This window comes from Sinohyriopsis cumingii, chromosome 11 (assembly GCF_028554795.1).
Source record: "Sinohyriopsis cumingii isolate HCF-2022 chromosome 11, ASM2855479v2, whole genome shotgun sequence".
Classification (NCBI taxonomy): domain Eukaryota; kingdom Metazoa; phylum Mollusca; class Bivalvia; order Unionida; family Unionidae; genus Sinohyriopsis; species Sinohyriopsis cumingii.
The window spans coordinates 109,071,563-109,094,226 of record NC_142971.1 but is presented as its reverse complement, the minus strand read 5'-3'; the positions used below and the strand labels follow the sequence as shown (position 1 = coordinate 109,094,226).

At 39.8% G+C, this 22,664-nt stretch overlaps 1 protein-coding gene across 4 annotated transcripts in view; it reads left to right on the top strand.

Moving 5' to 3' along the window:
* The window catches only part of LOC149789269 (uncharacterized), a 47,137-nt gene extending 25,706 nt beyond the window's left edge, over positions 1-21,431 (top strand). For 3 of the 4 annotated variants that reach the window (XM_089975450.1, XM_089975449.1, XM_089975451.1), the window contains exons 5-6: positions 7,813-8,466; positions 15,526-21,431. In XM_089975450.1, coding sequence (XP_089831576.1) covers positions 7,813-8,466; positions 15,526-16,157 — 1,286 coding nt within the window. In that variant the 3' untranslated portion in view covers positions 16,158-21,431. The remainder of the gene's footprint in view (positions 1-7,812; positions 8,467-15,525) is intronic. The other variant, XM_089975452.1, reaches the window with a different exon arrangement.
* Positions 21,432-22,664: the final 1,233 nt, after the last annotated feature.

Sequence of the window (22,664 nt, the reverse complement as noted above, 5' to 3'; positions counted from 1 at the left end):
GAACAATCTTAAAACGATCATCCCTCCTCCAAAAGGCCATTAAAATGGCCATGGTGGAAGTGTTTTCAAGGTGAATGGTTGGGGACCCCATCAACCTAGAACAGATTTCAAGTGACATGCAGCCAACTTAACAAGAAGTGAGAGTGGCAGATGGCCCACCATTCTAGTTGGTCCTACACCTGCTGGGTTGCAGTGGAATAAATGTTATTGTGGAAAATATTTTGTCCTGTATATATTATTCAAATTTAGGGCACTTACACATGTGAGTGGCTCTTGCTGTGAAAAGAAGACTTTTATGAGGCTTCATGCCTGCTGGAGCACTGCAAGATTCACCTTACCATTACTGATAATTCAAAATCAATAAAATAGTCACATACCCTTAATTAATAGCCACCTTCCAATTTTACAATAAAAAATAACAACACTGGATTCTATTCACGATGGATTCCAGAAATGTGAAATTCTTCCAGAAGTCTACAGTGGCTCTGAATACAACTACGACAGCAAATCAGGCCCATCTATGGCAGTTGAGAGATTTTTGCTAAGCAAAACAACATTACCGCCCTTCATAAAATAGGAAGTTATTAAATTGAAGATGCTGATTTTATTATGTTGATCATGTCTTTTTGTTATTATATTATATTGTCTTTAAACTTCAAAAACTTTAGCTGAAATGTAAAACATGACTATATAATAAACATTAAACTCGTTTACTATTTTGAGCTTGGTGCATTGTTTGAAATAGGAAACGAGTCTTTTACATGGTAATATGAGTAAAAATCAAATTGTATAACACATGGACATATATACCCCGCAGGGGTGGTGGTGGTGGTAGGGAAAAACTTGGATAACCCATGTGTTATATTCACTGATTTAAGGTACATATGCACTAGTGTGTAAATAATAATTTTTGTTTTAGAGAAAAATGTCTAGTATATACCCATCCTCTTGTGCAAAATTCAGTACACGGCACATACATCGGCTCAACAGCCTAGTAAGTGGTTAGAGCATCTGCCTCAGATGCAGGAGGTCATGGGTTTTAACCCAGGCTGTATCATACCAAAGACTTATAAAAAAATGGTACTAGCAGCTGCCTCACTTGGCACTCAGCATTAATAGGTTAGTGTTAGGATTGGTCAGCCTGGTTTCGAGATAATGTGACTAGATGGAATATATGCTACATGTCTGTGGCATGATGCCCCATTGCTAGACATGACTGTAAATTGCCACACTGCAGACATTGTAGTGATAAGACTGAAAAATTGTTAAAGATGCATTAAAAATCAAAGTGTCACTGACACACACACACACACACACCAGCTCAACAGGATGATGTATACACAACAGGTATTGATGGGAGTAAGGCCCCCTTATCCTAGGAGCGTAGAAGCCCCAGGGGGTGATTGGTTTTCTGGGGTGGCCTGTGCAGAGCTGGCAAGTTGCAAGGAGGCAGGTGGGCAGAAGAGAAAGAGAGACTGGTTGTTGACTGCCTCAGTGCCATCAGGCCCGAGCCATCCAAACTCCCATTTGACCTTGACAAGGTACTGCTGTATTTCCTGCACCTATTCATAGAATCTTGTACCAGGGTTGGTACCACATCTTTTGTGAAGCCAATCATTGCTTGAAGTTGATAGGGCTGCATGCATCTTGAACACATCTTGCACTGAGGACAACAACCCATGCATGACCAGGGATGTTTACATCATGCACTGATACATTGTACATTATGTGGGGCAAGAAATTGGTTCAAAACAGCCAGATGAGCAACATGTGGCCCCCATCCCTTTATTAAGCAGAGAATACTTCATCTGTGTTAAGTTTATCACCCAAGGCTGGAACATGGGCGAGTGTGCAGTGATGGACAAGATCAATCCATTGAGGGCAGAAGCATGCAGGGGATATGTGCTGGTCATATTCATGCTAGAAACAAGGCCTGGGCTTCTCGCTGGCATTGATAGGCCCTGTTACACTTACACAGTGGCAATAGTAGGATAGCAGTCTCTATGAATTGCAAGAGTCTGACTCACCGCTGAGACAGAGATCTCAGCTGTGTTGTGTAATGGTTGGTGCAGCAAGAGAACAAAATAGCTGGCAGCCCATACCTGTGACCATGCTGGAAGATGTACAGTAAGCATGCATTAGATCTAGGCACGGAGAGCTCAGGAACAACCTTAGCATCTATAATGTGGAAGAGGTTGTAAGCTTCAAATTGACTGCATTTTACCCCAGGGATGGGAGAGTGTGCAACATGCTTGGAATTTCATGGCCACCTGTGTGCGATGATGACAAGAGTGGCTGTCAGTGGGCAGCTTCTGGCAGCATACCTGACTGATTCACACAGTTGTACTTACGGGCTTTATGCACCTAGCTGCCATTTAGTTATTCCTGTCTGGTTTGGCAGTCACTTTACCAAGTCAGGAAAAACAATGTAGCCCACAAATATGCGACTGGTCCCCCATGATGTTGTGCATTTTATGGTGGAGAGTGGCATCATCTCTTACATGAAACAGACAATGGTCTGGCTGCCAGAACACAAGGAAAGAGAATACTTTATTATTGGCAAGTTCAAAGATGGCAGTGCAAACAGTTTTATGTGTATGACACGCCTGCTGGTAACTGACCCATTAAACTGGAATATCAGGTGCACACCTGCCGCTAGACCATTGCTCTGTTTGGTTATGGCAAGGCACCTATGGGACACATCATCATATTCAACAATGGCATGCAGCCAGCATTCACATGCCTCCAAGTGTACATGCTTGAATGCATAGGCATTAGCCTCATTAACATGTCAGAGGTTTCCAACTGTGGCTGTGTGGGTCATTTACGTCAAGCTGATATGTATCTGATTGGAGGCTATTGAGGTTGACTGCACTGAGGACAATTTCTGCTGGGATTGTGCCACCAACCAGTGTAAGGTCCACAGTCTGAAATGTGTTTGTAGCTGGGGCAGTGGCATGGCATGCTCCTGGCCCCAACTGACAGTACTGCCTACATGGCCAAACCAGAGTCCTGACTGGCTGCAAGACTATGATGCCTGAATGTACAACCCCAAGTGCCTGTGACCCAGTGACAACTTCCATTGCCAGAGCTATACGACATTGTTGAGGTACCCATCACTGCCATGGAATAAATGGTCTCAAGCCTGCTGCCTCTGGTGTCCCTGGAGTGGTCTTAGAAGCACCTTGGATATGCTGTTACGTATCTGTGCACAACTCCCATGTGCTGATCATCAAGAGCCTGCACAATGTGGGTGTCAACTACTAGCTCCATTGGAGCAGTTTCACATATCTGTCTGTGTCTCATGTAGCGTACCTATCACTGTGCCACTGATAACTGAGGTTAAGCATGCACCTGTCAAACAGAAAATCTGCCAGGTTATCCAGAAGCAGCTTGCAACATGTTGACAGCAGGACAAGGCCAATGTTTATGCCCTAACCTGCACAGAACTGCTGAAAGGCAGTGATGGGCTCCACCTCAAGCAACAGTAAAATAATCATCTTGCCACCTGCAACATTGAAATGTCTATGAGTCAAAAGACATGCATCATTTCTTATTTGGATGACCTGGAAAACTTATATTTGTTATTGCTGCAAGGTATCTTTTTGGCAAATTCATCTATTAATAGGTGATTTTCACATCTGGTTCTAGTGCTGTCACTGGCAAGGATTCCAAGGCATCACAGAGGAATATTTAATTTTTCTTTTGCTGTGGTGTTGGTGTCATCATACATGACTGCCCAGAGTTAAACACCCATGGTATACATCATTGTAGATGAGCATACATCATTAAGAATATTTCAGAACATTTTGAAATATTTTGACCTCAGCAGGATATGTGTTGACGATGGACATGGCCCAGTGTTAGTTTTCTGTCAAGGGTTGCAACCTGCAGTTCTTCATGCACATGTGTGCTTAGGCCCTGCATTGTCAGTGCCAAGCCAGTTATATAGTATGGGTAATGGTATGCTCTAGCCTATGTCAGTGATGCAGCATTGTCCGCTTTCCAGCTATCTAGGCACATATAGGTACTGCACCCATGCATTTATCTTCAGTATTGATTGGTTACCATGCAGATGTAGTCTGCACCACAGTTTTATGAATGGCATCAACAAGTCTCTTGCCTCAACATCTTGGGCTGTCACCGTGTTTGGCATCCATTAAACCCACTAGGTTTTGCTTGCACTAGCAGAAAGCAACATATCCTGGGCATACAGTGCACAAACAGTCCCAGATCTTTGACATGGCATCCATAAACATTAGGCTTGAAGCAGTTTGGGACTCTTCAGTGTGCCCTGCTTATTGATACATGCCAATGTGTCTGTGACTTTAAAAGCTGCCTTTGTGGCCAACTATTTTGACTTTATTTTAATGACTGGCGACATCAGTCATGGTCAGTGCACACTTATCTTTCTTAACCAACCTTGCCATGCAGCAGACGCAATGTCAGCCTGGTCCACCTTGTTAGGGGTTTGATCATCAAACCATGACTGAGTGATTTTGCACAGCACAAGCAGATAAATCTACCACATGGTCAACCTTTTGAGCCACAGTCTGCCATCTTTTTGCTAGTTGACACGCCTTTTCAGTTACCTTGCTGCTGCTGCTCCAACTTGGCAGTGGAAGAACAATATTGTTTCCAGGTTTGAAATATGTATGGACCTTCTAGCCCGGGTTAGAGAAGCACCTTACAGTAAATGTCAGCTCATATTTTTTGCACCACAAGCAAGGGCACATAAAAGTCAGCAAGCTTGGACTTGTTGCTGAGCTGTGGACTGTCATCTGGTGTTTGGTCAGACACAAGATATTACCGTACTTGCATTTGGCTTCATCTTCATATGCTTCTTCTAGCTGATCAAAATAATTTGAGCCATCAAATGCAAGGGCATTAACAATCACCCCACTAATCAACACTGCAACATCTGCCATTAGTCAGCCATGCTGATATTAGAAGGAATTATGCCCATTTTAATTAACATGACCCTGTCCAAAGGCTCAACACAGTGATAGTAATGGTGTTCGCTGTGTTTCAAGGTCTAGGCAGCTAAGGTCAGCTGGTCACATTTTTAGCAAGCGTTTGGCACATATCATAAATGAGGTTTCCAAGATCTTTGGCATACGGTGTTGTAGACATCTTGTGTTTCACTTATTTACAAATTTGCTGTTCCACATGAAAGGGTCTGATGTGTTTCTAAAAGTGACTGCTGGCCCTTGTACTGCTTGTCTCACTGGGCGAGCTGGATTTTTCTATTTGCTTTTGTGTTGACAAACTGCAGAATAAGCCATATGTGAGGCTGGCTGCAAAAGCTAGGCCAACCCATGGAACAAGTTGCAGGGTGGAAGCATGAAGATGTATCATCAGAGAGATTAGAAAGATGCCTAGCTGAGTTTGATGCATATCACCAATTTTTTTTATAAATTTTTTTAACGCACCACTAATCTCAAATTTATTGCAAAGCAGGATGGCACTCAGCATTATAAAGTGGCATTAAAGCTGGTTTCTTATAATGTGGAAAAACAAACCAGAAAAAATTCTTATTCCCATCAACAGTACAAGGGAATGTGGTTAATTTTGTCCAAGCACTAGCATCAAGCATGTGCAGCTGGCCACTGAAGCACAGAGAAATCTCACCACAGCTTGAGAAATGATATCAGTCAACATTGGCACAGTGTCAGATACTGATCCAGAGAGAGCATCATAATGTGAAAGATTGAAGGCCAGAATGAGGCACTTCAGAGGCTGCATGGAGAGTATATAAATAACCTCTCAAAGCTTGTAGAACTTTATAACAATATCACCATAGAAAAGAAGCTGATTTGGGTGGAAAATGACACAAACTTGTTCAAAGAGGAAAGAGAAAGGATGAGCCAGGAGATACTAGGCGATCACATTAAAAACCTGCCAGAGGAATGCAGCCTGTTGATGGAGGCTGCCGCACCAACTGAGAACCCCTTCATATCAGGTTGAACTAGATCAGGGAGACCATCATAGAATTCTCCACAAGGGCACAATATTCACTGAAAAATTGCAAACCTCCCCTGCAAAACTTGGGATTACTATAGTGTGTGAAGCCTTGTAAATTGTTCAGCGTGAAGTTGAAACCCATTTTTCATTGCTCTGTCCTCATCCTGCATGAAATGTGCAACATGCTGTTTTCAGTCTGCTAGCTTCCCAAATGTATAATAGTTAGTTTCAAATGGATCTGGCATGTGGATGGAGAGCCTTTCCCAGGACCAGCTTGATGAAAGGGCCATCCCTCCCCCAGTGATGTAACTGATATGCCATTGTTTTTTCCATGCTTTATTCACCAGTTGTCCATTCTGTTTGCAGGAAAGTTATTACAGAAGACCTTATTTTTCATGTCAATGCCATTTTCAAATGCATCCCACCCTATTTTGCCCTGGCACTTCATTTGAGAATCTTTCTGCCCTGGTGGTAAACATGAAAGTGGTAGAAGCTTCACACCAATGCTGGTAGCCCTTATGTTCAGCTGGCAACAGGTGGATGTACTTGCTGATGCAGTGGTCATGCAGCATATGTTTGCTTGATTTTGTCATAACTTCATTTCATGATCTGCATTTTCTGAACTCCATTGGATATAAACATCTTCAGTCTCAATGAGGTGCAGTGTGTACTTTGCAGAGAAATTTATCATTCCTGAATGGGATGTTGTCCTGGATATATTGAACAACATTTGGCAGATCATAGCTCTCGTCACTCTTTGAATGAAAATTAAACACGAATGCTTGCACAGTATGAGTATATACAATCCTGATTGCATTGCAAGTGTTTTCAGGCCAAGCACTTCGAGTGCCTGCAGTAACTATTGGCTATGAGGCTGGCAACCTTTTCTAAAACTGTAGGACATAAAACTGCAGGTAGGCAGTGGGCAGTTTTGGTTGACCCCACTAGTCACTGGAGATCTGCTCATAGCTGATGGTTGAGGGGCCCCCAACCATTGGTTCTAATAATGTTTCCACAATGGCCATTTGAATGACCTATTGGGGGTTCTCATTTCAGGACCACCCTGGTGAAAGGATTTTTTTAAATTACACCTGGTATGATCACATACCTTGCTGCTGAATATGATGCTGCTAATTATGCATACCATTTTACATACTTTACTTTCATCTAATTTTAATACCCTAACACAAATGTGGTAGGGGCATACATTGTTACTACTGTTCACACAGGTCTGACCATTCCACTTTTTTAGCTGCCTTAGCTCAGTTTGTAGAGCACTGAACTCTTAATCGAAGGGTCACAGCTTCAGTAACCAAAAAGGCCAGCCTGGTCATCTGCCTCAGTGAGTCATTGGGAAAGGCACTTAGCTCCCATTTCTGTGGCATGATATAACCAATAATTTGTTAAACGTGCCATTAAAACCATGATGAAACAATGCCACCTTGATTGAGTTTGATGTTTGTGTGTTTCTTGGGGACTGCATTTGACATTCATGTTCTTCAAACACATTTCTACTTTATTAATGGTCACTTTGAGCAAATTACATTTTTACACATAAAGTTTTCAGAGAATTTTCATTATAACATGATTAATAAGAAAACATTGGAAAAAGATCTCACAGATTGTTGTCAGCCAAGCTTATCTTTGTACAAAAACCAAACAAGAGGAAAAGAGGAAGAAAAAATAAGGAAATGTTTTAAGGCGTCAAAACAGTTCATGGGTCAAAGTGTCAGAGGTCAAGTACAAAGATTGTGAGCCATGAATCATAGGTCTGTTGATGAGAAGTTTTTTTAGATTAGTAATTGCTGAATGATTGCAGCCTAAAAAATATTTTTTTTTTTAAAACAGTTAGAGTCCTGGACAATGTCACTGTGACCACAACAAGAAACCCAGTTGCTACAAAAAGTGAGGTTCTCCATGACAAGGCCTCCAGTGACAATGGTAAGCCTCTTAATGTGTATAGTAGGGATGCCATGTGGATGAAATTGCCACAAACTTTCGTTGGTCAAACTCAAGGTACTGGAGGTTCACCAGTTAACAGAGGAGAATATATGCAATTTCCAAGACAAAAGCAGACGTCAAATTATCCATTCTTCCAAACAAAAAGTCCTGAAGGTTTTCAAGATTGTTATCAAAGTGAGAAAAGAGATGTACAAGTACCCATTGAGATGGATGGTGTTATGCAGCAAGAAGCCAGCAATTTGGGTATATATACTAGAGCCCAGATTTGGTATGATTTAGAATCTGGCAGAAAGTCAAAAGAATGTAACCCACAATGGAAAAGAACCAAACAAGTAATGCTGCAAGAGCCAGTTGTAAAAGAAAGAATCACCAAAGTTCATTTTGTTGGACCAGAAATTAAACAAGTGCAGCTGGGATCTCCTTCTGCTAGAGGTGGCAACTCAGCAAGCCAGGGTACAACGTTGTGTATCTCTGGGTTGTCTGGAGGTAGGAGTGCCAAGTTCTATTTGGAAGAAAACCAAACAAATCAAGATGGAGCAGGTATACTCAACTTTCAGTTGTGGATAGATATTTAGTTGTAATGTGCCTGCCAGTTGAAGAATGTATAGGATTCTTATATATTCTAGGGGTATCATGTTTTATCAACATTTGTTGTGGTGTTGTCACAACAGAAGTCCACTAAATGAGTAATAATCATATAACAATTGTATATGCTTAAAGAAATGGGCATATATTAATATAACATTTTTCCTTAATAATGGTCATAGTAAATCTAGTTATGGGGTTCAATCTTTAAAATTAGCGATGGAGCAATGAAGGTGTGGTGGCAGCATCAGTTGAAAGGTATTGGGGATATAAAGTGTAGTAGGAACAGCAGAGCTGACAGAAAACTTACGTGGTCTCAGCAAATAGTAAATCTTATTGGCATGGCGACAATACTAGTGCAGTTGTTAATATATTTTCACATGTGCAGATTTAAATTTAAAACCCCTTCATTAGCATATTGTTGTTGTTTTATAGGGTTTAATGCCATTTTTCAGCACACGATAGGCTATGCATGGCGGCCAGTATTAATGGTGGAGGAAGAACCCGGGAAAACCCCAGAAAGAACCACTGACCCACGAGAAGCTACTGGCAAGCTTTCTCACATACCCACATTAGCCGAATCTGAGACTCGGACCCATGCAGACAGAGGTGAGATGGCAGTGATCCGTAACGGAGAGTGCTTTAGACCACTCTGCCACTCAGGGCCCCTCATTAGCATATACATGTACAAATGTCAGTGGCTGTCTAGCCAGGGTTATTGTTGTTTCTTACAGCAGGGAGAATGATGATTATGGTCTTATGTGCAATAAGTTAATCATTTAGCAAAAAACATCAAAACAAATAACTCGTTTCTTTTTTAGATACTTTTATTGATCATTATAAATTAGGAGTACAACCCCTACCCTGCAGATTTAACCATCCCCAACTTGTTATAGCAACAAAAATACTAAAAGTCATTTCCCACCTAGGTAGAAGTCAGACATGAGTTATCTTTCCTTGCATAGAGGAATTGGCACCATTCCATCCATGCTACTCCATTCATGCTAGGATGCACACTCTTTTTCAATACTTCGCAAAATCGATATCCAGTTGTATCTTTACCATCTTTCAAGTGATTCTCCAGAGTTTTATTAAAAGGAATATGTTACAGCAATTCTTTCTGTTTTTCGCTCTGTTGTCATCCTTGATAAAATATTTCAGACTTAAGTTGTATTACTTTACCATATGATAAACATCTTGATGCCATTATAATAGCCTGCCCTAGAGTCAATAGTTTTTAAGCCTATTCAACTACAATACACGATTTTGTCTATGAATTCTGTTGAACAATTTTTCTGTCATTTCTATAGGCTTTTTTATTATAAGTGTCCTTTTCACAGCAGATACAATGTGACACTTGATGGGTTTCACAAGTGCATGCCATTGTTCTTCTCTCTGTATTTATAGGTATGATGGGCAGGGTTAAGTGCATGGAGTGTAAACATCTTTAGCTAGAAATGATGTCAACCACCCTACTTGTATTGTATTGTATGATATGCAGTTTGGGTCATGAATGGCATGTATGCTTATACTGGCCTGGGAAGGAATGGTTAATAATCATTACTACTCACTACCAGCAGTTAGAGAGTGGGTATTACATGAACAAGGATATGCATGTGTTGACACTTCACTCTCTCTTTCACCATGGATAGTTTAGATTTTCATGACAATTCAGTGGACCAGAACAAGCATGGTGCAGCAGCCCATCCAGATCAGTAGTAGATAAACAGTCAATACAGATATACCCTGCACCTGGCTGCTGTGATCTTTCTTGAGACAGCCAGTAACAGACTTGGGCATCATAAACCACATAGCTGTGGATGACACCAGCATCAAAATGACACAACAAAGCAACAATGGCACCCAGCCATTATAGTTCCAGAACTGGCTCTGCATTGAAATCCAGTCATATCATTTGGCACTGGAATTGGTACAGCCATACATTTTCCCCAATGTAACTATTATTGGTTTCAAGAAACAGATAGTACCTGGCACCCAGCAATGATAGTTTCATCACTGGATTTGACCTGGATGCCAAGCATATTATACATACCCAACATAAATTGTTTTTGAACTTTCTCTTGCTTCTCTGCACTGGACCCATGGAAGTATAGTAGACTGACATCAGACAGTTCCATCACTGGTCCTGGTTTCATTGGTCCCAATCCCATTTACAGCAACACATTGTTCCCAGACATCCTGTTATCAGATCCCAGACTACTGTGGATACACATAGTGAATACCTGGAGATAACTATCCCATCGTGAAAAGATTCCCAGCATTTGTTTACTGCCCCACACAACCTGTTTCATTAGGTCAGTCATTGCACCTCTCATGAGAAGCTCATCTGTCACCATCGCAAAGTTTCTTGCTCACAAGCACCATCTACTTTCATTGATTCCATGATAGTTAGAGAAGACTCAGCTGTCCGTGCATTAAGCAACAAAGTTTTCCAGCTTTTGCCTACCTCCATCACCTAAGCTATCTCTTGCCTTTTACCAATTCCTGCATCAGTTGATCTCTTAGTCAAGAAAGACCAGCCATTACTCAAGCAACTACCACATTCTGATCAAGTTACTGACATCATTGCCTTGAAAGACCACTTCAATACCCAAGAGTCAAATGGTGTCTTCTTTTACAGTGGCAATAGCCAGCAATTTTAACCCAGCATACCACAAGGCACAGCCACAGATCTTTCACCATGTAGTCTAAACTGTTAAAAGATACATTGTGGGCCTGAGACTGTCAACCTTCCTTTGTGCATATGGACCTGAATTCCTTCCTTGACATGCAGCAACTACCTCAGAATGTCATAGTGATAGGAGCCATGTTTGACTTGGTTTCCATGGTTACTTTTTCATTGACACTCATGCTTGGAAGTCAGTCTCTCATATGGCTCATGTCAGAAAAAGTAGTTAGCATCATTTGTTTGTCTTGACCTAGTGCAAAGATAAGTATTTCTTTCCATGTCAGCTATCATCACTTGGCCATGTTTAAATCACAACGGGCCACCAAAGAAGCAAACCTCACAGTGACTCATAGCTTTGCCTTCATTTCCTGGGAGAGATCAGAGAAATAATGAAGGACCACCTAAGGCAGGCAAAATGGGGAACATCTCTTCTGTTTCCCTTTTCTCAATCCCATCAGAATGTGATAATAATGCTTCCTTTCTGGCATCCTGCTGAGAGGAACTGAACTATTTCTTGGAATGGGAGACTCTGGCCTGCTAATATGCGGATGATACAGGTTGTTTTTGGAGGCTCTCAGAGATCATGTTCAGTGCCCCCATTATAAATAATACCCAAAATTAGAGATGTCTCAATTAACCATGCAAAATGGATGTCTTGCAGCAATAATCAACACTTGCCTTATATAATGCACATTTGTGATTGTTCACAATTCAAATTCACTGGGATTCAACTCCAGACAAATTCCTTCAGCTAATGGGGGTATGTGAGAAAGCTTGCCAGTAGCTTCTCGTGGGTCGGTGGTTCTTTCTGGGATTTTCCCAGGTTCTTCCTCCACCATTAATACTGGCCGCCATGTATAGCCTATCGTGTGCTGAAAAATGGCGTTAAACCCTACAACAACAACCAGACAAATTCCTTCACCCTGGAGTCAATGGGAAGCCTCATCCAGCATGAATCAAAATCTCTCACCCATATAATTTGGGCACCATGTTAAGAATAAGCACACTGAGTTAGTTCTAAATACATTTCTGGAAGTACGTTTTTGGCAGCCTTGACATTCAAGATCCATACCATCACATACACAATCACATGTCTTCCTGGAATTCATAAGGTTCATGTACATGAGCACATCTTGCTAGTATAGGGCACTCCCTTCCAGTCAAAATATCAGTCCTTAGGGCTTCATGTCACTCTTAACCACCTCTACATTTGTGAAGTCAAACTGTCTGGTTGACATTTTGCAAAGCTGTTGGTCAGTCAGTTTTGTACCAAGACATGCAGTTGCTAATTTCAATGTGGCTTTGCCTTATATAAATTGATGACAAGGTCAATCCATGCTCTACCCATCCAGGCATTTCAATCATTTGGATGTGGAGTCTGAAATCCTCTTGTACTGCTTCTTAGCAGCTCTTGGTAAAATGTCCTGGAATCATCTCAGTGGTGTCTACCATTTGCTCAGAGAAACAAATTTCAGCCAAGGAATTTCAGTCTCGTCAGTATGGATTTCTCCTCAGTGTGACAATAATTACATCCCTCAGTTTAGGCCATTTGTTCATTGTGATTATCTTTCTATCCTTTGGTATTTGATCTTTGCCCTCTAGTTTAATTATCTCGTTCTATCTGTTTATGGTCCAATCTCAGTAAATGGAAGGACCTTACTTGGCTTACATGCATGTATTCTGCTGCAGGAGCAACCACTATAAATCAATATCTGCACAGAGACCAGCAGATGTGTGTCTTCCTAGAAATGGATGGGGTCTGGGTACATTCATCACCTGGAGATGAAGTTCATAGTGTACCTTTCACTATTGGTAGGGGATGCTTTTTTGGAAAGGAATTCACATTCTCGTTCAGTCTGCTGTATCAGCTATTTTCAGTTACATTATTAGGCAAATAGGAAACAAATCCACAGACCTTCTCTCCTGGTTTGGGATTTTATCAGATGGTGTCACTGTCAACAAATCCCATCCAAGTTTGCAACATCCCACAAATGCTGAATAACCTAGTGGGCTCATTGTCCAGTTAGATTCAGCTGATTCGTGCTGGATATTTCAAACACCCCTTGGTCTTCAATAAATTTTTTGCCTGTTGGGTTTGAGCTCTTGTAAATGTTTTGTGATAAAGTGGAACACAAAGTTCCTGACCTTTGTCCCTCCAGTTCGAATCAGAAAGCAGTCAATACACTTTCCTTGAACTGGATGAATCTTGTTACATACACTGTTCCCCATTACCTCTTTTGCCCAAGTCTTGCAAGAAGCAAGGAAATGAGTGATGCCTAATCCAGAAAAAAATGTCATGGATCAATGATCTATTGAACTTGGCAGAGATTCACAGGAAATTTCTGCCATATCCCTGCCTGCTAAAACAGTCATGTATGCAGGCCTTCTGTCTGTACTAAGAGATGCTGAACCTGCATTCTTGGCTAATATCAAGCAAGCCTTCAGAAGAAAATGGTTCTAAGAACAAATGGTGGACATGTTTACTCTGGCAAGAAAGCCCACCATTTTTGAAAAAATATGGGGAAGGGAGAATTTTTCTTTGACTGATGTGAGTGGAAACACCATTTCTCAAAAACTTTGGTTCAACAGTGCTGACTTCCTCATTTGGGTTCCCTGAGAAGTTAGCTCCCATCTCTTTCAAGGGGTACTGTTTCATAATGTTAGACACATTCCATCTTTATGGAAAGCCTTCTGCAACGTTCTTGCAAAGTTTTACTGTCTTGTCTGAAGGCTTCAGCCCTTCATCCAAAGTGGAATTTTAATGGGTTCTGGCTTTGTTGACTGAGGGAACTTTTTGAACCAATGTCTACAGCATCCATGGCAAATGTATAGAACAAGCCACCTTCCAAGTCATTCAGGCCACAGCAAGAAGACTCAAGGAGATAATCTCTTTGCTGGTAAATCCAAACTATTGATTTCCACCATCATGGTTCAGGTTTACTTATAACAGCCTCTGCTCTCACTGCCAAGAACAGGTTCCTGTTTACAGAGAATCCATACTTTGTTTTGAAATCTTTATCTCCCTTGGATCCTTCATCTCAATACATGATCTCATAATGGCTCAGAAGTGGAACCCATCATGAACTGAGCTGCTTAGAAGAGGGAGATCTCACTTATTCTTACTATTCAAAGGAGGGAGGATATTTCCGCTTAGGCTTTTTTGCCCTGAATTGGGTTTTCATATTTGGTTACTAGGTACACTCTCGCAGCCTCTCTGTAGTTATAGTAATACTGGAGAGAACATTCACATCTGCCCCATTAGTTACTGACATATGGACATGAGGCATTAATCCTTCTCCCCATGGGATATCAAACTTGTCGATTTCCATCTAGGTGGGCAAATGACTTCGGGCACTTTCACATATATAAAAAAACAAGCTTGGAAGGGCTGGATTTGTGAGGAAGTAATTGTACTGCTAATGTATTATCATCAGGTAAGTATTATTAGATTGTTTAAAAATACTGTAATAACTATTGCATCTAAATTTATCTTTGTAAGTACAAGTGCAGTCCACCGCTCCGGTGGCCTAGTGGTTAGAGCGTCCGCCTCGGATGTGGGAGGTCGTGGGTTCGATCCCCGGCCGAGTCATACCAAAGACTTACAAAAATGGTACTAACAGCTGCCTCGCTTGGCGCTCAGCATTAAGAGGTTAGTGTTAGGACTGGTCGGCCCGGTGTCAGGATAATGTGACTGGGTGGGACATCATGCTACATGTCTGCGGCATGATGCCCCAGTGCTAGACATCACTATAAACTGCCACATTGCAGACATCATAGCGATATGACTGAAAAATTGTTAAAGCTACGTTAAAAATCAAAATCACAAATCACAAGTGCAGTCCATTGAAGTTTGTATTAACAATGTCATTATTAACTACACATCAAAATCGTCTTCTTGTAGGAATGATCTCTCAAATCCTTAAATATTTATTGGAATGATAATGCAACCTGAACAAAACAAGTTAAGATATGTTATCCAAATTTGCTCTTGTTGTGTCTTCTACAGTCTTTAACTTTGTGTTTTTCCTTCTTAAACAGATCCCAAAAGAAAATGTAGGGAATCAGTTGAAACATGTATTATATGTAAATGTTATCAGACAGCACACACATATATATAGCTTCATCAGGGACAAACAACAAGAGACCATTTCAATTTGACCTTACACAGGCTTTTCTGCTTTGAACTGATTAGCAGTATTAATCAGGATGTAAAAAATTCCCTGAAGTCACCATAATGTAAGTAACAGAGTCAGAGTGAATTTTGTCAACATAGGAATATTTCTAAATATTGATAATATGGCATGGGCCATTTTGTTTTCTTTCAGTACATGAAGCTCCAAAATATTCATCTGCCACACCCATACACCATTCCAGGTCATCTAATGCAGTTCTTGAGGGAACTGGGGACAACTGCAACAATACATCTAGTCTGATTTCTCCAATGTCTTCCATGTCTCTGCAAGGCACAGAATATATCTTGACGGAGCATTTTGATGCATGTATTGTCTACTCTGAAGCCGATGAGGATGATGTGTATAAATTCAAGGAGCATCTAGAACAATTAGATCTAGGGCTTGGTGAGCATCCAAAAATTTGCCTGTACACAGAAGAAAAGCTATGGGGTCCAACAAAGTTGACACAAAAACCCAAATTTGTCTGTAAACACTGTACTCTAATTTTTGTTTATCTTTCGAAAAGATGTTCTGTAGATGAATATGCTGATTTCTTCCGAAATGAAGTCATAATGGCTACAATAAAAAACTGCAGAGTGCGACCTGTTCTTTCAGAAAAAGATTGTGATATCCCTGACGGACTTCATAATGCTCCTAGGATTAAATTGTATAAGCAAGATACAAGAGCATATAAAGAAAATATTAAGAGCCTTTTTCTCATCAACAAGTCAAGTAGATTGAAAAGGGAGGCAGAAAGAATTGAAAGCATCCTTTCTACATTGTGACACATTTATATTTTATGTCCTCAAGTTTCAGGGTATATGTGATAAAATGAATTTTACAGTCTGTTTTGAATTTGAATTTACAGCATACCTTGCATACAGTTGTCAAAAGTTTGTATGTGCCATAACTTTTTTTTTGCCTTTCATCTTCATCTTTTGTCTCCTTTTCCTGTTATCTTGTGTATGTAAAATTTAAAATTAAATGAAAATCATGTAATTAAGAAAAAAATAACTAACCAAATTTGAGATGTGTCATTACGTATGCTGTTTCTATTTGTTTCTTGCTCTTCTTTACATGCAGATTATCTTCCTTAAATACTGACAAAAGTAAGGATGTTCTGCCTCAAAAAAATAGTTGTGGTCACCCAATGAAACAGTTTAGTTTAGTTCTGCTTTAAAAGAACGGACTTTTTTATACTTGTATATTTTAGCATGAAAAAAATAATACAGTGGTAGGAAAACAGGAAACTAGATGGTATTGCTTAATTTCCAAATATAATCAAACCAGATACATTGATGTCTTATGTATGAAATATTTATATGATAAAGTACAAGCATTCAAAAGAAAATTTTAGTTTTTTTTGTAAATTGTTGTACAGTAACAAATTAATGTGTTTATGAATAATGTAGGTGCTTTTAAACCATTTAATATTTTTAGATGAATAGATAAAGGAAGAAATATTTCACATATAAAAAATGTCATGTTTCAAGCATGCGAGATAGAGATTTTTTGTAATCTATTGTACAACTTTTAGGATCAATTTGTCAGTAAGCATTTAAGCAACAAGTTTCCAAAAAAAGACTTATAGTAACAAATTGTCAGCTAAATCAATATATGAGCAACCCGCTCTTTCTTAAGTTGTCTCTTAATAAAACATGTACAAAGATATTGCATCTGTGCAGATAAACATGTAATAACCATCAGAAACATAATCTCTAGAATTCTATATTTAAGTTTTGTTTGTACAGTTTTGAGGTTTATTGACAAAAATTTCTTCTTAATATAGCTTACCCAATCATAACACCTTAGAAGTACTACCACTACCATGCAAATCCAGCCCGCCCAAGCTAAAATGTTGAGCTATGGAAGGTAAACATGTGGCATTCAGACAGAGTGGTCTCCCATTATTATTGGAATTGGTGCCATATCCTGTGTAACCCAGTTGCTACATCTACTCATACATAATAGAGTGCTGTCTTGTGAGAAGCCTTAAAAACCAAACCGGTAGTTTAGAGCAAGTTGGAGGAGTTTCTGATCTCAGGGATGTATAATTTATATTTCCAACTATTTCTTGCTCATTTTCATCTGACATGGCATTTTTCTATCTATTGTAGAATTTCAATTTTGTGATCAAGATATTGGCACTCTTGTATTTACCTGCATGGGTTGCTAGTGCGTGCATTCAGTAATGTGTACTTGACTTCTATGCACAGCCTTCACCTTGATAAGTTTAAACACTGTTGTGTATGTCTCTGTAAATTCCATTTATGCTTGGGCACATGCAGGCAAGTTTTCTATGATAGTTTATAGTCATAGCATCCACTTCAGAGCTATAAAGCTGTGCATGAATAACTGTATCCACAGGCCATTGCTTTGGTCCTTACTTTACAGGTAGTTTTTAATTATGTAGTTTAGCAGCTCAGTAAATACACGAGTTTATAAAACAGGATGAATGGTTGACTACACCTTTGTAAATATTGTCTGCTTTATTTGTATTTACAGAGTCTAGTATATGGCAGGACTAAATGCAAACAGTGTAAACATCTGAATAAAATGATCGATCCCCATAATACATGAATAGTATGTGTGGGTTGCCAATCAGGGAATATGTGTCAGATATGTATTATATGGATGTAGAGTCATTGGGGTTCAGTACTGGATGCAAAATATAAACAGAAAGGGAAAGCTGAAAATGCATTTTTAGAGATGAGAATGCATTTAGCATTGATGCTGACATCATTTGTGTCAGTAATTTCCTTAGGGATCAGTAACCCAAACCAATACTGAACCCCTCTAAGTTTATCAGTCGATTCCTTTATGCAACAGCACCAGCTCCAGCTCCAGCTTTGCTCCCTACACTAGATAAACCTTTTTAAGTGGTACCTGTAGGCATGATGCCTCAGTGTACAACAACCAGGCTTTTCTGTTAGCCTTAATCGAGAACATACCAGTCCAACTCAGATACTGTTTTGCATGTTCCAAGTAGTGACCCATTTTCTGGATCACATTATCCCATAGCCCATCCCAGCATAAAGAACTTGACAGTGATATGAAAGATGGAGCTTTTCTACCATGATTGGACAGTGCCATTCAAATCAGATCACAAGAGGTCAACACCAAAGTCGATCTTACCTTTAATGTTAGAGGAAGGAATCACATTGTATATTATGCTGACTTGAGATCAAAACAATTCACTCTCATAGTTCATTGTACCAATTTTAGTGCCAATAGGCACTCGATGCACTGTAGACCCTTTTCAGTGCCATAATACCACATGTTATGAATCCTATCTATTACATTTCTATGACACTCAAAGGGAGGACTTAGCGATCACCTGGAAGTTGCTGTATCTAAGTCCAGTCTAGTTTAGTTAACTCTCACTTTCATCAACAATCTTCACCAAGCCATCTAAGATTACAAGAAGAGTCAATATCCATGTTCTTCTAGAGATGAATTATGCTATTCCTTGCTAGACCCTATGATGACGAGAGAAAAGTCTGCTTTCAAAGCATCGATCAAGGAAGTCTTTTACTCATTACCACCAGAATTGTGTCCATCTCTTGCTCTGTCAGCAGCTTTGTCCAGAGTTCCAGCATCTGTTTGCATTTTAATCAAGAACTAACCAGCTTATAAAATTAACAGTCTAGTTGAGTGGCTGACTTATTGGGTTGTTTAGAGAGGCAATAACATGACCCTAGTGTCAATAGATGCTTCACAGTGACAACCACCATCCAGTTTTGCAGATACATCCAGTCAAAGAGACATTACAATCCTGCCAGTATCAAAACACTCTTGTGTAAGGATGGAATAGAAGCCCTTCAGTGACACAACAGAATGGCCAGAATGTCACCACTGTAGGCTTAATGTTGGATTTAGTCTCAATGGCTGTTTTCCAACAAATATAAACAAGTTTATAATCTTCCACTAGACATTGGTGGGAGTCTGTCTCATCAGTGGTGCAATTATTGAACTGAGCAGCACCACATGTGCTAGCCAATGCATTGACAGCAGTGGCTTATTTACAGCCTGTGGAGATATATACAGTGCTATGTATTTCTTCCGTTTGTAAAAGACCACCAGAAAGCCAAATTGAGATAGCAGTCATTCTCTTCCAACCTCCTTTTTAATGACCATGTAGAGGAGGTATGTAAGCAGGCCACCAAAAAAACCCAGATCTAATTCAGGCACAGTCTCAGAGATTGAAAAAATGCTTTCAGCAAAGAGATCAAAGGAATACAAAGGACACCCCTGGGACATGTCAGATGGGGAAACATTCCTACAGATCCTTTACACAAGGAAGTCTGCAGTTTTGAGTAACAATGTGGAGAAGAAGCAGAGTGAAGGAGAATGTTTTCACCCCAGCTTCTCTCCGTGACAGCCTCCTTCCAGAAAGAAATGCCTACATTCTCATGCTGTCCTTACCATAACCTGGGGTGGGGGGGAGACCCCTCTTATTCTCTGTGGAATGGGAAAGGATTTATCACAGAGTTGTTTCAGAAGGCCTGTGTATCACATTTAATGTCCTTCCTCCGTTATCCAGGATCCCTTCATCTACAGACTTCTCTGAGAACCTATTAAATGTAGTCTTATTTAGAATAGGGTGCTCTAGATTTTTCACAACACCAATTCACCTGGCATTTAAGACTGCCATCTCACCTCTGTCTGCAAGTCAAGACTGTTCTTGCTTCCTAGGTATTCTTTGACCAGTCCAGTGGCACAAGCAGCTTGGTTCAGATGGAGTCACCAAGGTGAGTTTTAAATGCCATTGAGCCTTCACAATTAGTATAGATCTACAAGATGCTTATCTTCATATCCCAATTCACAAGTCTTCCGGGAGTTTACTTTAGTTTGCCTTCAGGGATACAGTTTGCAGTTCAGGGTACTTTCTTTTGATCTAAACATCAGTACACGGGTCATACCTAAATTCTGGATCAAGCAATGTCTCACTTCAGGACCATCTCCCCATCCATGACATCCATTTACTTGGATCACATTCTTCAGAAACAACAAGTGAGTTGCATTTTAAATCAAGACATGAAATCCCTTCTTACACTCCTCATCCTTAGATTCCTGGTCAGCAATGAAAAATCCAGTATCATACCAGCTAACAATTTCACCCATTTAGGTATAAAGTACAAAATACATCTTAACAGAATCCATCTCTCTCAGGAATGTACAATGAAATACATTTCATTGGTGGTATATATTATTGCAAAGAGTCATCTCTTTGACCAAGAATTCCTTTGCCTACTGGGATTATTCAATGCAGCTGCAGTCTCATTACCATGGGTTGCCTGTTCATTCGACTATTAGAAATGATACTGTTGTCCAAGTGGAGACTGAAACTCTTCTCATTGAAACAGTATCAACATTTGCATCCTACTAGGAGAGCATGCATTGTGCTCCAGTAGCAATGGAGGTACACAAAATTTGCACCAATCACTTTATCAAGGGGAGATCACTCTGACTACCACACATGTGGTCAGACATTGTTTCTATCCCATAGCTTAAAATTTGAGCTTGTGATGGCTGGATTAGCAAGGTAGTAATAGTACACCTAAGGTATTATGAGCTGGCAAGTATTGTGGAAAAAAAACATATTTTACTATAAAAAAAGTGTTTCTTTTGTTATTTCAGATGGCCTAATTTCAGCCTTGGTTGGTTGTAAATTATTGAATTATTCTTTTAGATTACAGCTGGCTTTATCTTGTATAATTGTATAGTTCTTGTATACCAATCGAGTTTTAATGTTAATTAATTGTGTTACCTGGTAGTTGCATTTGGCTATTAGACAGATGTCAGCAGGTTAAGAATGGGCTTTGTCTAAGCATTAGTTTTAGAGCAGGGGTTATCCCATGACTTGCTTGCTGGTTGATCAAGTTTTACTTTAGAGCTTTCATGTTGATTGGTAGCTGGACTTTGTATGTACTTTGTCATACATCTTTTCATTGCACATATATTCTTTAAATTTTGATAAATTGTACTCATGTTATCATGCCTTTATTCGTCATTTTCATGCATTAAGTTTATTATTTGTCAATAAACTATTATCAGTATTTTTTTACATTTATTTTAATATCAGTGATGCCAAACATGTACCTGTTGCTATTGCATAGCTGGTACTTTTCAGGAAGGATAATACCCCAGCCATAAGATGAAAATTTGTTTTCCAGTTAGAGTAAACCAAAAGACTTCCAGAACAATGGATTGTCCCTTGGACACCCTACACATACTGCGTATGTATTTTATTCCTTTCTTTGTTGACATGTTGTTATCTCCTATTAGAAAAGAGAGATGGTGGAGGGTTGAACTCCTTCACATGCTAACGAGTCTGTTAACTCTGCTTGAGAAGTTACCAGTTCAGATTCCTCTTTCCTGCAAGTTTCCCCCAAAACAGAGACATTGGGTCATTTACTCCTGTCTTCCTTGGGAGTCATCGGGTCAGATAAGAGAATCTAGATGTAGGAATTTAGTCACCCAGGTTGACAAACAGGCAGAGGAGAGGAAGCTACATGTTGGAACTAGTGGAAGACAGAGGAACAATAGAAAAGCTAATCAGTTCCAGGCTGAGTCTAATTGACGGAGTCCTGATGATGGAACCAGTTGCAGTGCAGGCATATATATATATATATATATATATATATATATATATATATATATATATACTGTAATTTTAAAAGACTGTTCATAATAAAATAAAAGAAAGAAAAAAACAAGCAAATACTTTTCAAAAATTGCAGAACAGAATTTGACAAACATTGACAGAAATCATCATGGAATGAAGGTCTTTCAACTTTGTTCAAATTATGTCAGTCTATTTTCTAATCAATCTGATATTTATAAAAATATGCAATCAAAAAATTTCTTTAGAATATTGCTCAGAGCTGTTCCAGTAAAAGGTACTGGGTATACAGTGAAGGCACTTCTGTGTTGAGTGGTGTCATGTTTACCCCGACCCAGAGTAGCCCCAGTTTGAAACATGTATAATCAAGGTAATTCTGACAGGCCATTGTTTGATGTTAAACATTGCCAAAGGCTAGCACTAGTCCATTACGTAAGATTGTTGTGGCTAGAATTGAAGCGCCGACATAGGAGTTGCGAGGCCGCCCGATAGCCAATTATCACCTAGGTGTTGAAATGTTTTCCAAGATCAAAAGAAGTTGCCTGAAGAAGTGGGAGTGTCTTAACTTCTTTCCCACAAACAGACAGACAGGTTGAACTGACCGCTAAGACAATTGGACAGGGGCACAGCGCCACCCAATCAGAATCAAGATAGGGGAGAGACCTTG